Source organism: Fusarium oxysporum, chromosome 8 (genome assembly GCF_000149955.1).
Source record: "Fusarium oxysporum f. sp. lycopersici 4287 chromosome 8, whole genome shotgun sequence".
Taxonomy (NCBI): Eukaryota; Fungi; Ascomycota; class Sordariomycetes; order Hypocreales; family Nectriaceae; genus Fusarium; species Fusarium oxysporum.
In genome coordinates, this window is record NC_030993.1 from 494,326 (window position 1) to 509,457 (window position 15,132).

Sequence of the window (15,132 nt, forward strand, 5' to 3'; positions counted from 1 at the left end):
GAGCTTTTACAGTGGAGACCTCCCTCTGGAATGCTCCCCTGTCCCCTAAAGTAGTTATAGCTGACCTGGCCAACTCCAACCTCCAATTCCTTTGCTGGAGTCATTACACAAAAACACCAGAAACAATGCAACACCCGAATTCTCTGGCGCTTCTGGGCGCTATTTACGCTTTTACTCTGGCTGCTGCTGGCAGCGTGCCTAGAGGTGTTGGCCCAGAATGTAAGAGTACTTCGTGATCATGAAGTGAAGCTATGGGGAGCTAACAGGTGTTGTAGTTGCTTCCCACTATCAGGGCGATGAATTCTCTTGCATCACCAACGCAGCGATCAAATTGAGCCTTGACCGGGTCAACGATAACACGTGCGATTGCCCCGATGGCTCAGACGAACCAGGCACCGCTGCCTGCGCCAACCTCGATCCTCTCTCCCCCGAACAACCTCTCGTCGGCTCCATCTCCGGCACGACAAACACCACCAATGCACTGCCCGGCTTCTGGTGCGAGAACAAGGGACACATTGGAATGTATGTTCCGTTCCTCTACGTCAACGACGGCGTGTGCGATTACGAGCTCTGCTGCGATGGGTCGGAGGAGTACGGTGGTGTAGGCGGTGTCAAGTGCGAGAACAAATGTGCCGAGATCGGAAAGGAGTATAGACGATTGGAGGATGAGAAGAAGAAGGCTTTGCAAAAGGCTGCGATGAAGAGGGGCGCTATGGTTAGCGAGGCTAAGGATCTGAGACAAAAGGTTGAGAAGAAGGTGGAGGACTTGAAAAAGGAGATTGCGGCGCTGGAAGTCAAGAAAGAAGAACTCGCCCAGAAGCACCGCGATGCTGAACAGCAAGATAAGGGAAAAGTTGTCCGCGAGGGTCCTGGTAGCGGTAAGCTTGGTGTTCTTGTTGGTCTTGCAAAGACACGCGTCAACGAGCTCAGGGATACATTGGATAAGGTCGTTACCCAGCGTGACGCTCTGAAGGAGCGAGTCGGGGAGCTTGAGGAGCTTTTGAAAAAGTTCAAGACTGACTATAACCCTAACTTCAATGACGAGGGTGTTAAGGCGGCGATTCGGTCTTTTGAGGATTATTCGGCTCGTCGGGCGGAGAGCAAGGAGGAGGTTGTGAATGATGAGGATATCTTGAGTGTTCTGAAGGAGGATGGGGAGAATAGCGGTGTTAATTGGAGTGAGTTTGAGGAGGGTGAGGGAAGCGATACTGATATTCGTAAGTCAACTCTCCCACAAGATAGTGTGTTCTTTGCTAACAACTTAGTCTACAACTTTGAGGCCTACCTCCCTCCTCCCGTTCGAGCCTTCATCCACAACTCTCTCGACAACCTCCGTGTCTGGGCCATCACCAACGGCATCCTCGCCGACAACTCATCCCCCGGCAAAGAATCCACCCTCGTCCGCGCAGCCCGCGAAGCCGTTGACGCTGCCAAACGTGATCTCTCCGACAAAAAGTCCACTCTCGACGTCGAACAAGCCGATCTCGATTTCGACTACGGCCCAGACGATATCTTCCGCGCCCTCAAAGACAAATGTGTAACCCTCGAAGCCGGCGAGTACACCTACGAACAATGCTGGCTCGGCAGCACCAAGCAAAAGTCCAAGAAGGGCCACGGCCAAAGCAACATGGGAAATTTCAAGCGCATCGACCGCGAAATGGCAGACGAAGAAGACAGGATCGACGGAAAGAGTCTTGGACGCGGAGAGAGGATGGTGTTGAGGTATGAAGATGGTCAGCAGTGCTGGAATGGCCCGCAGAGGAGAACGGATGTTTGGCTGGGATGTGCGGAGACGGAGGAGTTGTGGAGGGTTAGCGAGAGCGAGAAGTGCGTTTACAGGATGGAGATTGGTACGCCTGCTGCTTGTGACTTTTCGAGATGGGATGTTGGAAGTCAGCCCAAGAAGCCCAGATCTCGAGATGAGCTATAGACAGGAGCAGAGAGGGGAGAGGGCTAGAATGTTGGGAACATACAATGCTGGTTAAGATAGAATACAACACGACTCGGTTCAATACTCGTATTATACATGCATGAAATATTTGTAACGTCTAAGAAACGTTCCTGATATCAACAACCCCCCAACTCCCGCACCTTGAAGCAAATACCAACCCCTCAGCAACTCTCTTCTTCTGCAGAATCTACCAGAAGCTGCACCATCCTATGTAGTGCTGGCACAGATTCTCCAGCTTCGTAGCCTCCATGATCAACTTGTTGACCTGCGCAATGACATCCAGCTCCTCGTTGTTCTTAAAGTCACGACCCGTAAGCTTCTGCTGCACACGGTCCAGCACCTCCACCGCCCTCGCGTTCTGGCTCTCTACCTCTGGTGCGCCGCCATTTGTCATGGCCTCGCCCGCTGAACTGTTTGTTCGGGCGCGTGCGCGGGTCTGAATTGATGGTTCAGGGGCGTTGAGGAGTTCACTTGGCGCGACGTCGCTGTCGAGGATGGATTGGCGACGCGCGCGGACTCCGCCTGGGACGGGCATGGCTGTGTCGCGATCAGAGTTGAAGTTGGGGCCTGTTGGGGATGCGGCGTTTGTGAGACGCCATGTAAGGAGAGGATCATGGATGAACTGTGAATGTCAGTATGAGATGTATCAATCTGGAGAGGGGGGTGACTTACCGCTTCGAGAACAGCCATGACGCTCTCTTTGTTATCTCGTAGAACCCTCATCACGTTCTCGCATGTGATTCTAAAGCTACCCTCGATGTTGCTAACCTCCATAGCATAGGTCAGCATGCGAGTGAGTCGGAAAGGAACCCTCTCCGGGTATTTCTCTCTCTTCATCGCCACCTCGAAACAATCACCGAAATCAATGTGGATGATCTTTCCAGTGACGCGGTCAAGCATCAAGTTGGAAGGATGACGATCACCCAGTCCCAGAATATATCCCACCATGGACATGACACCGAGAGAACGAGTGTAGTTGGTTCGTCTCTCAAGCCAAGCCTCAGAAGACTTTGACTTGAGCCAGAGAACACGGTACAGATCCTGCCCGGTGGTGTTGTCGAGCGCATAACCGAACACCTCGACTTTCTGCATCAAGGTGAGGTTATCGTAGTCAGGCGCCATCTGGAGCATGATGCGGTGTTCAATGTTGAGCAGGATCTTGCGACTCTCACGATACTCCCTAATAAGAACGTGGAGGGTGTCGCTGTTAGGAACCCACCCGAGCAGACCGCTATTCTGCGAGAGCGGGATGGCAGGGTAGCGCTGGATGTTGAGATGGCGCTTGAAGCACTCCGAGTCGTGGGCGAGGAGGGTGTTACAGAGGCCGAACAGCTGCATAACTCGTTCGTCCTGGCGGATATCCTCGTGGCCCTTTAGCAGGAACGCGTACGACTTTCCGTCACTGCCGTTGACGTTGAGCTTTCGTGGACGTTGCTTAGAGTTGATAACACTAAAAGTTGTGTCAAAGGACATTATCCTCACGATGGGCTGTCCGCTCTTGTATGTTCCTGGAACTGCCAGGTCCAGGTTCTTGGCGTTGAGGAGCTTGGGCGAGCAGTACGTCAACTCCAGGGTGGTGACCTGAGGTAGCTGCCTACTTATTCTGCGGAATACCTGATAATACAGATCCCACGCCTGGTTCAGGTCGTTGACGTCTTGACTTGTCTCGTACTGTCGGCACCAATCTTGTGCCTCCTTAAGATCTCGCCCGAAAGCCTGTGCGAAAGAGATCTCGCGCAGAGTTTCGGGTCCACGCTCCAGAAGTTCGTGTAGAGGCGCAAGTGTTGCAAACATCCCTTCAATGTTGCTATCACCAAAGTACAACCGCGAAGCTTCCTCCAATCCCTCGTGCCAGAGCTCATGCCACAAGACAGCGACGCGAATCAGTTCATGACTGACTATGTCGGCTTGAGCGACCAGGTTTGCGCTGTGCTGCCTCATGCTATCCATAATTTGAGCTGCAGAACGAGATCTACGCGTGTTCTGCCAAGATTTCATGGCGACAGTGAGAGGGTAGACCAGAGCCTGAGGATGAGCTCGCCCGACATCTGCAAGAAGGTTGTGCACCGATTGCTGAACTCGCTTGTTAGGTTGGTTGATGCGGGCGATCAGTTGAGGAATGACTTCGAGCCATGTGTCGACGCTGACATTGGCAAAGCCTTCGGTAACGGCTACGTTGACATCCGAGCTTCCGCCATGGGTGAACCAGAGTGTCAATAGTCGAAGAGTATCCTGAAGCGAGCTTCCTTGTGAAAGTGCGATGGATTTGAAGAAGCCCTTGACAGCGGGAACGACATGATCAATCACCATATTGTGGTCTGTCCTCGACAAATGTCCCTCATTTCCGGCTGTGAGTGTCTGCACAATCTCGAAATTGGCCAACGCCCAGGCATGCCAGGCCTTGTACCATCGAGGGTTGTACTTGGTCGCCTGAGAGTAAGACAGAAGAATATCTTGAACCTGGGTGTACTGCCAATCATCCTTGTTCAGCGCAATCAGCCACTCTCCCTGGCGCAGATAGCACTTGGCCAAGAGGACTGTTTGGTCATACAGCGCTCGCGAGGTATGTGGGCTTATGAGAGAAGGATCCATCGGGTTCTGGAATCCATAGTCCCCAGTGATGTTGACATCGTTACCAGCTTGGGCAGCGAGGTGGGCCCTAGCAACTTCGAGACGATGCGCAGCATCGTTGGTGAACTTGCGCAGGCAATACAGCGTCTTCTCCGGAATGTTACCCTTCTTATTGACGGGCAGCTGCTGTCCAAGCTCCCACTGGTACTTGAGCACGGCATAGATGACCTGTGCGGCCGGTGCAGCTCTGGAGTTGGGTGCTGGCTGTCGCTGCTCATTCCAATAAGGAATTGCTGATATCAGAGGAGCGTCAGTTCCGATGAGCTGCTTGAGCGACTTCTCAGCCAATCCCATTCGTCCAGACTTGCGGCAAAGGTTGGCAAACTTGATCCACATGTGCATGTTCTCGGTAGGTGCAATCACTATGGCACGTAGCCTGAGCATGCGCTGCCAAACCTCAACGTTCCTCTGACAACCCTTTAGTCGAGTCTCCCAGGTTCGTCGCATTATGGCCTGCTTCTTCTCGTCACATTGCTTGTAGACGATGAGCTCCTCAAGCTCTGCAAGCATCTGTACTCGAACGACGACTTGGTACGCCCGGTTGTAAGACTCACTAACCAACGCACTCAACTCGGTATCCAGGCCTTCACGGGCTTGCTGAACGCAGGCAATCGCCTCGCGGAACTGATTGCGGTGGAGTGCCAGAATGGCACCGAAGAAAGATCGATCGGGTGAGTATCTCTTGAGCGATGAAAGATAGTTGTCCATGGAGTCCCACTTATTCAAACCCCATGCAGCAGCCGTGGCGAGAGGGGCAATCATTCTCTGGACTTCAGGCGTAGAGTTGGCCCAAGTGCTGCCAGTCAAAGATGCCAAAGCCTCCCACTCTCCCAAAGCATGCAAACAACGCATCTTACCCATGACAATGTCAACGGGTATCGCCTGATCCTCAGGCACCTCTTCCTCACGCTTTTCATAAAACGCCAGCGCCTCTTCCCAACGCTCCAGCTTCTCAAACCAGGTCTCCCGCAGCTGGATGCCTTCCTTATACAGCTGAGCTTTGCGAAGAATACCAATGGCGGCATCGGACTGTTGGAGCTGATTGTTGATAACGATCAGGGCCTCGACTGCACCGCTGCTCTGGTCTTGCAGGAACTCGAGTTCCTTGTAGTGCAAGGCCTTTGCGTACGCGTGACAGCGAGCTGCCTCCCTACCGAGAACTCGAATGTCAATCGGCAAAGCCTTGTCGTCATGCTCCATAAACTCGGCGAGGTTGAGTAGAAGGCCAAGCAGATCGGGTGGAACGTTCTCGGATTTTATAGCGCTCTCAATGTTCTGGATGAGCTCGTCTTGGAACTGTTCATAAAGCTCGCTCCAGCAAGATACGAACGCTGAGTTAAAGAGCTCTCGAGCCAGAGGTAGATACACGCTGGCGAGGCTGGCGCAAGCTCGGAGAGCATGGTTTGGTGACTCGGTAAGCAAAGTTGTACTGAAACGTCGTAGCCACTCTTGCCAATCCTCCTTTGTGGATTTGCCCTTAGTGTCCCAAGCAGCCTTTAAATGAATAGCATTCATCTCCAGCTTCTTAGTGCCTTGATCCGCAAAAGGAGTCTCGTCTGCGCCATCAGCAAAGCCAGCTCCAGAGCTCAAGTCCTGGGGCAGAACCTCTCCCTTTTGAAGTTTGCTCACAAGCAGCTCGTAATTGGAGTGCTGGATCTGGTGCTGATTGATGGTCTTGTTGACAGTACCCATGAAGTGTAGATAGTCTTTGCCCAGCTGTTGGATGAGCGCACAGAGCGTATCTAGAGCAGCGGTACGGAGGACAGGCTCACCCATGTCCAAGACGCGTGTAAGAGGGTGGATGATCTTCGCAGCGAAGTCGTTAAGGTTCACTTGGCGAGAGATCTTGCCGATCGTATCGATGGCCTGCTTTCTGATGAATGTAGGCTGACCTTGCTTCTCGAATGTCCTGACGATGACGGGAATGATGAGATGCATGTACTCCTCAGCGCTTGCGCCAAACACCAAGAAGGCGTGCATTACCCTCTCTGATGGTGTGCGCTTGGCGGAAGTATCCTTGTCGAGAACACCGAGCATCAGTGGTAGCAGCCCAGCCAGGTAAATCTTGAATTCGCCTTCAAGCGACCTCGAAATGGCCTCAACCAGGGACAAAATCGTAGTCTGTAGTGAAGGTGAGGTATGCCAGTATTCCTGCAGGATCTCGACAATTGACGGCAGGTAATTTCTTATATGTTGTCGCACAATGCTAACGAGGGTGGCCAGTTGATTGAAGTAAGACTCAAGTCTCGTAGAGGTCGCCGATCGTATCACCTGCAGGAATGCCGGTATGATTCTATCAAGGAACGACACACACTCCAAGCCAAGGGTGCGGAAAATGTTCATGATCGCTTCAATCACGGCGGCGTGGTGCTGGACCAACGAAGAGTCCTTCAGGATCTGGAGAAGAGCATTAATCACAACAGTCGGGAAGTACTCTTTGTTAGAGGGTGTCAATCCGGTCATCATGAGAGAAATGTCTGTTAGTTGGTTGGCCTCGCCACGTCGGGAATCGGGGGTTCGTTCCTCGGCCTGATCTGGTGTCAATAGTTGCATCAATTTTCGCCATTTCGCCAGATTTACCTGGTGTTTGTAAGGATCCAGAGCGCCAAGAATACCCATCAGTTTGATTGTCTCCTGTCGCAGGGGTACTTGTTGTCCTTCGGTTCGGATGATGCTCTGTAAAATTTCGAGCAGCTGTGGGTATTCGATGTATGGTTGAATGACGTATCCTGAATTGCTCGCAAGCTGTCCCAGAGCATGTAGAGCGGCACCTCGTTTTGCGTTCGAGCTCTGATCCTGTAGCGCATCAAGAATGATTGGCATCAGTCGATCCTTGTACGGCATCATATCCTCACCGCCCACAGTCGCAAGCTCACCAATGGCCTTGAGAATGGTAGCAGCAACAGAAGGGTTACTGTCCTTGGCTTTGGGGAGAAGTACTGAAATCATGGGCTCAACATAGGGCTTGATGAGGGATTGCGCGTTTTGAACCAAGAGGCTCAACAGCTTTGCGCTCTCCTCCTTGTTCCTGGCGACATCGGAAAACTCGAGCTCAGTAAGCATTTGGATGAGAGTCTTTCGTAGTGAAGGAATGACATATGCTGGGTTGTACCTAGCCAAGCGACCGATAATAGAGATGGCGACTTCTCTGATAGAGAAGACCTCGTCGTTGAGCGCAAAGAACAGGATACGAATGTTTTCGGCCTTGGCCAAGTGTCTGTCAAATCGTTCGTCGAGAGCCGCCAGAACTGTCCGCCTGATATTCGGTTCAGGGTCTGAGACTCCGACTGTGAGAAGTTTCTCAATCACATCACCCACAACCTGAAGCGCATGGTAACTGGTCTGATTGACGATCGGATCGCGAACGTATAATTGGCAGCATGTCAAGGCCGCTGCCTCACGGATTTCTGGATCCTCGTCTTCAACGTACTTGATTGCGACGTCTCGAACAAACTCGTTCAGAACATGTCCTGAGAAATCGAAACTACCGAGAGTGTTGAGCGCCAACTTGACCTCAGCCCTTCGGTGCTCATAAGCGTGGGGGTCTTTTGCGTCTTTGGGAATAATCGGGACTGAGCTGAGAGTATTTGGTTGTGGAGCGCCAAGGGGTTTAAATGGCTCACCGCAGAGAACTACGCTGAGCATATCAAGTAGTCTCTCCTGGATCGTTGGCTTAACCGGGGGGATGTAGAAGGCCATATCGACGAGAGCCTGTGTGAGCTTGGGGGTAAGATCGCACGCAAAGATGGGATCTAAGAGTGCCTCCATGTATTTGCTGAGCGTCTGACCAACAGCGACAGCAAGGCGACTAATGCAGTCAAAGACAGGGTCGACTGAACCTCTCTTGCGAGACTGGAGGCTGAGACCTTCGCGCACATAGATCAAGACGCCATCGAGGTACGGAGCAATAGCGCTTTTCACCGAAATTGGCTATGTTACCCAATAGCAAGGAAAGCGTCGTTACGCTCCTTGTCCTTCTTCAACATGCCGGACAGGTATACCATGAATTTGTGCAGCCAAGTGTGCGCAAAGTCAGCTGGCGAGTAGCTGGCAAGGTCTGGGATCAAAAGAACCACAGTCTTTCGAATAGTCGGATCTCTGTGGTCCTTGTGTTTGAAGACAATTTCACATGCTTCTTGGTAATGTTCCTGCATGTACATAGCTCCTTGCTCAAGCAGTTCCTTCAACACCAGTAACGAGCCATGGATCGATTCGACAGTGTTCACCTTGAGACCGGATCTCGCCTCGTTGTAAATCTTATCCATCCATATTTGCTTCATCTCCTGGTCTCGTTCACGAAGGATACGGAAGCAGGCGCTAACTGTTTCCGCTGATGTCGCCCGAATAAGCTGTCGAGGGTCTCGGAGTCCTACCCAGATCCAGTCGAAGATTGTCGGGATGTATTGATACATAAGTGTCGGGGCACTACGGGCCAGTTCGCGAAGGACAAGCACAGCGCTATATCTCCGCTCCTCGATGCGGTCGTTCTGCAGCCACTCGAGAGCGGTGTTAACCTCTGAGTCCACCACTTCTGATATCATCGCGCCACCAGGTCGACATAACTTTCCGAGCGCGATCGCTGCCGGTTGCATAGGGTTGATGTCTTTGCCTCGAAGAATGGTCTTGAGGTTCTGTGTGAAACGCGTGTATTTGACGCCGACGTCGACGCCATCGAAATCGATGAGCGCATCGAGGGCATAGATGCCTCCGAGCCGCTCGGACGAGTCGTTGCCATGTGTAATGAGCTGTGTGATCCTGTTGTTGACTGCGTTGTAGAAAACCTGGAATTGCTCGGGGCTAAGGTCTCGATGGCAGACAGCTACAAGCTCGCGAAGCTGCACGGCGGATCGTTTTCGCAAATCATCGCTTGTTCTATGGGAATATTAGACCCCTTTGGCCTACCAACCGTCACATGGTGAAACCGACCTTGATTTTAGAGCGCGGGAGATGTTGTCCAGCCGGTCCAGGGCGACCTGCTGTGCTTGCGCCATGATGCCGTCGCGGCACTGGTGTGAGAGCGATCAGCGTCGCATGTACTTGAATATCGAGCGCTCGATCGGGGTCGGGCGTTTTCGTGGAGGAGCGTATGAGGTGGAGGGGGAGATCGTAATTAAGCTTCGAGCGAGGCAGCGCGTGCACGTGTTGTTCGTTGTGAAGGCGGCCGAGACGTTTCCAAAATACAAATACTGAAAGGAGACGCTCAGTTCAGTTGAGCGCCTTCGAGGGTAACGACCGGGGTGGTATTAAGAGAGGTGCATAGCACCGGGGAGGTTGAAGTTGGAGGTTGATGAGCTTGGGTCGGGCGGAGGTCATTAGATGGATCAAGTTTGGAAATGGCGGGCCAGCGGTGGAGCGCTACCGCGGTGTCATCACAGTGTCAATAGGCATCAGTAATATTCAAGCAGCTTCTTTGAGAATGCAAATTCATTGTAGGAACTATTAAAAAAGAGACATGGAGACTAACAGGAATAGGTAAATTTTAATTCCTGTTATTGAGCCTATTAAAGATTGTATGAAGGACAACGCTGAGGTCCACGTTGCAAACTGTACGGTACAAATCAATTATCACACTGTCCCGCTACTTCAAGCTTGCATCGTCCTTATCACGCTTATCGATAAGCGCCATCTCGACTCAATTCTAGGAATCGCCTCAGTCTTCCAGAACTCTCAACTTATTCATCCACATACACCACTCCCATAACCGTCTATATCTCTCGCGCTGTCAATCCTTGTCATTGCGGATACCGAATCACTGCGCTGGTATCACCTCCCGGATCCATCACTTTCCACGATTACGCGACATCCTTAACTCATCAATCATGGGTAACGACGGCGGCTCCATCCCCAAGCGTCGCGAGCTCGTCAAGAATGCGGCGCGCGCTCCTACAACATCCGAGCTGAAAGCGACGGCCCTTGAATCGCTCTCTCACGCCTGGGCTCACTGTGCTCTCAGCGGTGAATTCCTCGACGTCGATACTCTTGTCTCCGACTGGCGCGGCCGTCTGTACAATTACGAAGCGATTATCAAAGGTCTTATGCCCTCTGATGAACCAGTTGACGTCACTCCTGCGAGCCTGGGTATCAAGTCACTACGAGACGTGACCAAGCTGAAAGTCTCCAAGAATGGCGACAAGTGGGTGTGTCCCATCTCCATGAAGGAGCTTGGCCCTGCTGTGAAGTCTGTCTACTTGGTACCCTGCGGCCATGTCTTTGCCGATGTAGCTATGAAGGAGATCCAAGAAAAGGCATGTCCAGAGTGCGGTACTGAATTCGAGCAAGACAACATCGTTCCACTTCTTGCAAACTCCGAGGCGGATATCGAGCGATTGGAGAAGAGAATCGAGAACCTCAAGAGCCAAGGGCTTACACATAGCCTCAAGAAAGACAAGTCGGAAAAGAAGAAGAAGCGCAAGGGCGAGGATGTGGAGAAAGAGGACAAGGCTGCGAAGGATAAGAAGTCAGAAGATGCCAGGATAAGTGGTATCAACAATGAATTTGCGGCATCGTTAACGGCAAGAGTATTGGCTGAGCAGGATGAGAGGAATAAGAGAAGAAAGTTGGTGGCAGAGTCTGCGAGACGGGAGACTGCTAGAGGTTGAGAATAGGATTACAGCACATAATGATACCCAAAATCAATGAATATTTGCAACAAACGAAACGATGTGACTTTGATTGTACTCGCTCAAGATTCGTTGTTCAACGTCGGTGTCGCCTCTCTCGCTAACCAAATTGAATCCAATTGAATGGAGAGACTACAAGCATTGACGACTGTATCTTACAATGCAAAGGCAAACGAACCGTTCACAGTAAGATTCGAGTTCAAATAGACATTAATGATAATGAAGCATGCAATGAGAGTTTCTTCATCGGAGTCTCGTGAATTGTCGCACGAACTTTTGTTTGTTTGTTTGTTTGTTTGTATATTTTTCGTCTGGGTGGCTGTAACGAAGCCAGATCTCCTACTGGAGCAAAAGACGTGCTGAGCTAGCTAGGTACAGGGAAACCCCGCTTCCTTCACCATCCAGCATACCAATGGCACAAAAGGTGCTGTATTTCTCAAGCCCGTCACCCGTCAGCGGGTTCGGGGGCAATCTACTGTCGAGCTTTTTCCACCGACCAGAATTCTCTCACGCATCACTACATCTGCTGACGCAGTCCACAATCTCCAGTAACCAAGTTGTAGCTCGTAGTCGACTGTCGTGGCGGCAGGGAAAAACCTTGGGAAGGAATCAGAGGCCGGCGGTGCGGCTTGCCTTCAAAGGGGAAAAACCCATCGCAATCGGCGTCGTTGATCGGGAGGATGTCGCTACCGATGCCACGGGCACCGTCCTCCGATATCTAAGGCGTTCTGGTTCTGAGGTGCCGCCATTAGATCCGACAAAGGTGTTGTCAGAGAAGGTGAACTCTCCAAAATTCCTTCTCTGAAAACTGCTGTTAGGGAGCCGATGGCGTCCCCGCAGTATTGTGTGGCCGAGTAGCCCGTAGAAAATCCCGCTCCTAACAGTGCACTAACAGTGCGTGCCAAGAAAGAATTTTTACAGGGGAGAGTTGATTGTCGCACGAACTTCCTGTACTGACTGTTCATTTAGGGTAGCTGCTTCACTCCAACATGAAGCTTGACCAGACACAGAAGGTATGTCATTACCAAGAAAGAAATCTAAACCTGACTGTACAGAATGATCATTTTAGTAGTGTATAACTTAGGAATTAATTATGAAGAATGTAACCAAGATGCACGGCGAAGTTGAAATGATGCATTTTGCGGAGAAGTCAAAGCTCAAAGACAATAATCGTCCAGCACATAAAACAAAGTAGTCTATAAACAAACAAATCATGGGTATATAATGCATAACAGCACATCCAACAAACTCCACCTCAGTCATACCACTCATCAAATACTTCAACATCTCAAAAACTCCCTCGTAACCTTCCATGACGTCTCCCCCGGCTCAGGATCTCTAAAGAACGTAACCCAAATACCACCATCATCCGCCGGTCCAATAAGCGCATTCTTAATCCTTCTACTCTCCGACACATCATACGGCGACTCAAGATTCGCTGATTTGAGCGCCGCAGAATCCAGATGCTGAATACCTTCAAGCGCCGCAGATATTGGCGACACAGGTTCGGGCGTAGGAGTAGGAGATGAGCGACTCGACGCCAAACTGCACGGCGAGCCAGAGAGGATTTCCTCAGGTGTTGGATCGCTGAATGATGAGGGCGGGGGAGGTAAACTAGGAGGTTTTGAGACGTCGACTTTGATCTTCTTGGGATCACATGTGAAGAGGTCGAATGCCGCGTTTGCTTCGGCGGATACTTCGCTTAAACCGCTTGGGCTTGGAGCAACGAAGGGATCCATTGTGAAGTCAAGATCAAGAGGGTAGTCGAACTCTGACTCCTCAATCTCGATGCTTCGCGCGGCGATGACAGCTGTTTCGCGTGCATGCCAGAGATTCTCCCTGCGATTGCGCATTTGGTTTCGTGTCAAGAGCTTAAGCGCTGCGCGTCTCAGGAGAGGATGGCGACATTTTATAGCTGTCCAGTACACAGGCGGTATGATCTCCGTTTCGAAGCTAAAAGGCTCGAGTTTCGCGTTGGAGGGGACAGAGCTGATAATGGTTGATGCGAGAGTGATAATGTTCGCAAAGTTGGGTACGAACTGATCGAGCTTTGTCTCGCCTGTGTCCAAGGCAGTGGAAACCCAGATGAGAGTTGACTGGTGATATATGCGGAGGACGTTCAGTGAGTTTTCGAGAGAAGGAGATTGAGGACTCATTGATGTTGTCACGGTGAAGGCGGCGTGCCATCGACTCAATTGCGAGAGAAGACGTTGTTGTTCATTCTGAAGCTTTCGGATCTCTTCTGGTTCGGCATTCGGATTGTAAATCGGAGCTCGAGCGCTTGTGCTAAACTGTAAGGCATCATCTAGAAGAAGATAGAGCGCATATCGAGCTTCTTCGATGGTGGCAAAGACAGCGGGCATGTCGCTCCAGCTGCGTAGGTGCGCAGGAATAGGCGCTGGTCGACTGCCGAAGAGAAAGCTCGAGAGACTGAGTCGAGCATAGACAGGCACAAGAGAATGCTTAATCATCTCCATAGCCGGTGATCTTCCATCACCAAGCGTAGAGAGAATATGCCGTCCTTGACAAATATGCATCTGCGCCGCTGTATCGCGATCGATCAAGAACTCAACACAAATGAACAACACACAAACAAGCAGCGGCACAACAGACGGCTCACTTCTCTGTCCCCAATTCCGCAGCGACGCAATAGCATTTCCATACTCTCTAAACGCAAACCGCGTATCAATCTCCCTCAGACTCTTACTCTTGACCCCAACAGCCTCATGTAAACTGCTAATAGCGAGGATGGCATGTCGAACAGCTGGTTCGGTGGAACTCATCTTGAGAACCACGCCGCCCCAGAAACTAGCATCGATGGGACCGGAGAGAACTTTTGCAGTGCGCAGGCGGTAATGATCAAAGGCGCGTACTTCTTGGGGTGAGTCGAAGCCTGGTGCTGGGGAGAGTGATGTAGGTTCTGGGGAGGAGTTGGGGGAGGGACGGTAGCCGTCGCATTGACGGCCTGTTTTGATACATCGCAGACAATAAGGCTTGGCTTCTGTGGGTTGTTAGAAGAAGATTGGATAGAGGAATAGTGTTCGTTTACCATCACATTTTACTTTGCGAATTCTGCGGACTTGTTAGTGAATGATTTACGTGAGCGAATGAGTTATACGAACTTGCAGGTGATGCAGCCAGTGCGGACCTTCTTACTACCCTTACGGCCTGAAGCCTTGGGCGGTGTTTGCGACGGGACTGAATACATGAGGTCCACTAGTACGATAGTTCTGTCTTAGGGCTGATGTTCAGCTTCAGTTGTTGAGGAAGAGTCCGAGATCAAGAGTCCGAGCCAAAGAAATGAAAGGAGCTTCGTGGGTGAACGCGGTGCCTTTATTTGCTTGGGTGCCCGCTGTAATTGTAGGGGCCTAGGCTGAATCCTTCTCCCCGCAGTGTTGATGATCCTTGCTTGATCTTGACGCGGTGCTTACAGAGCCCCTCGGCAGTGTATGGAGCTTATTTGCTGGAGAGGCGCTGGGATCGGGATTCTAAATGGATTGGGGCGCAGCAGCTATGAGGATGAGGCGGAGCTGATTAAGGGTATAGCCGGATAGCTATGATGATACTGTAGTGATTCATGATGGAGCTTCGCTGTTCCATTTATTGACACGGATAATAAATTGTTATATTGCTTCTAGTGTTAACTTGGCTAATGACCTGGACAGCAAGATGGCGGTTAGTACAGTGGGTGTCAGCATTGATAAGATGGGGATAGATTGGATGTCTGTCAGACCACATGCTATGGAGAGTCAATACGCATAAACTTAAACGTCATATGGAGCCGCCAAACCTAGAACTAAAAAAGAAGAAACGAAACCCAACGGCTGTCAATATCCACGATAACCACTCCCCTCAGATCAGCCCCCAGCGCCTCAGCCTTACAACAGACCCCACCATATCTCCAATCCTTCCACGCAATTCCCCCTCTTC

The 15,132-nt window shown here is 51.2% G+C and overlaps 4 protein-coding genes across 6 annotated transcripts; 2 read left to right on the forward strand and 2 right to left on the reverse strand.

Annotated features, from left to right (window-relative positions):
- Positions 1–49: 49 nt before the first annotated feature.
- Positions 50–2,079, forward strand: FOXG_02817 (protein kinase C substrate 80K-H). Its single transcript, XM_018380283.1, has 3 exons — positions 50–219; positions 276–1,217; positions 1,266–2,079. Exons 1-3 carry the CDS (start codon positions 126–128, stop codon positions 1,928–1,930), a joined length of 1,701 nt encoding a protein of 566 aa, XP_018236515.1. The 5' UTR covers positions 50–125; the 3' UTR covers positions 1,931–2,079.
- On the reverse strand, positions 1,293–9,967 carry FOXG_18412 (FKBP12-rapamycin complex-associated protein). 3 transcript variants are annotated; one of them, XM_018398486.1, is made up of 4 exons: positions 9,509–9,967; positions 7,163–9,454; positions 2,624–7,111; positions 1,293–2,573 (listed from the first exon to the last, which is right to left on the reverse strand). In XM_018398486.1, the coding sequence occupies exons 2-4, from the start codon at positions 8,348–8,350 to the stop codon at positions 2,139–2,141; spliced, it is 6,111 nt and encodes a 2,036-aa protein (XP_018236517.1). In that variant the 5' UTR covers positions 8,351–9,454; positions 9,509–9,967; the 3' UTR covers positions 1,293–2,138. The 3 variants fall into 3 exon arrangements, with proteins under 3 accessions (XP_018236517.1, XP_018236518.1, XP_018236516.1); XM_018398487.1 differs by having other exon boundaries at positions 1,293–7,111; XM_018398485.1 differs by having other exon boundaries at positions 2,624–9,454.
- Positions 9,968–10,180: 213 nt separating this feature from the next.
- On the forward strand, positions 10,181–11,294 carry FOXG_02819 (uncharacterized protein). The gene has a single exon (XM_018380284.1). The coding sequence runs from the start codon at positions 10,402–10,404 to the stop codon at positions 11,179–11,181; it is 780 nt and encodes a 259-aa protein (XP_018236519.1). The 5' UTR covers positions 10,181–10,401; the 3' UTR covers positions 11,182–11,294.
- Positions 11,295–12,249: 955 nt separating this feature from the next.
- On the reverse strand, positions 12,250–14,631 carry FOXG_02820 (uncharacterized protein). Its single transcript, XM_018380285.1, has 3 exons — positions 14,325–14,631; positions 14,252–14,274; positions 12,250–14,203 (listed from the first exon to the last, which is right to left on the reverse strand). Exons 1-3 carry the CDS (start codon positions 14,408–14,410, stop codon positions 12,483–12,485), a joined length of 1,830 nt encoding a protein of 609 aa, XP_018236520.1. The 5' UTR covers positions 14,411–14,631; the 3' UTR covers positions 12,250–12,482.
- Positions 14,632–15,132: the final 501 nt, after the last annotated feature.

What these genes read in the sequence shown, in the direction of transcription:
- FOXG_02817 (XM_018380283.1), top strand. Translation starts at nt 126, where the DNA reads ATGCAACACCCGAATTCTCTGGCGCTTCTGGGCGCTATTTACGCTTTT. An exon ending in TAGAGGTGTTGGCCCAGAAT is followed by an intron (nt 220 to 275) that starts GTAAGAGTACTT and finishes CAGGTGTTGTAG; the next exon opens with TTGCTTCCCACTATCAGGGC. An exon ending in GGGAAGCGATACTGATATTC is followed by an intron (nt 1,218 to 1,265) that starts GTAAGTCAACTC and finishes CTAACAACTTAG; the next exon opens with TCTACAACTTTGAGGCCTAC.
- FOXG_18412 (XM_018398485.1), bottom strand. Translation starts at nt 8,350, where the DNA reads ATGGAGGCACTCTTAGATCCCATCTTTGCGTGCGATCTTACCCCCAAG. An exon ending in TCATGGCTGTTCTCGAAGCG is followed by an intron (nt 2,574 to 2,623) that starts GTAAGTCACCCC and finishes TGACATTCACAG; the next exon opens with TTCATCCATGATCCTCTCCT.
- FOXG_02819 (XM_018380284.1), top strand. Translation starts at nt 10,402, where the DNA reads ATGGGTAACGACGGCGGCTCCATCCCCAAGCGTCGCGAGCTCGTCAAG.
- FOXG_02820 (XM_018380285.1), bottom strand. Translation starts at nt 14,410, where the DNA reads ATGTATTCAGTCCCGTCGCAAACACCGCCCAAGGCTTCAGGCCGTAAG. An exon ending in ACTGGCTGCATCACCTGCAA is followed by an intron (nt 14,275 to 14,324) that starts GTTCGTATAACT and finishes ACAAGTCCGCAG; the next exon opens with AATTCGCAAAGTAAAATGTG. An exon ending in TCGCAAAGTAAAATGTGATG is followed by an intron (nt 14,204 to 14,251) that starts GTAAACGAACAC and finishes AACAACCCACAG; the next exon opens with AAGCCAAGCCTTATTGTCTG.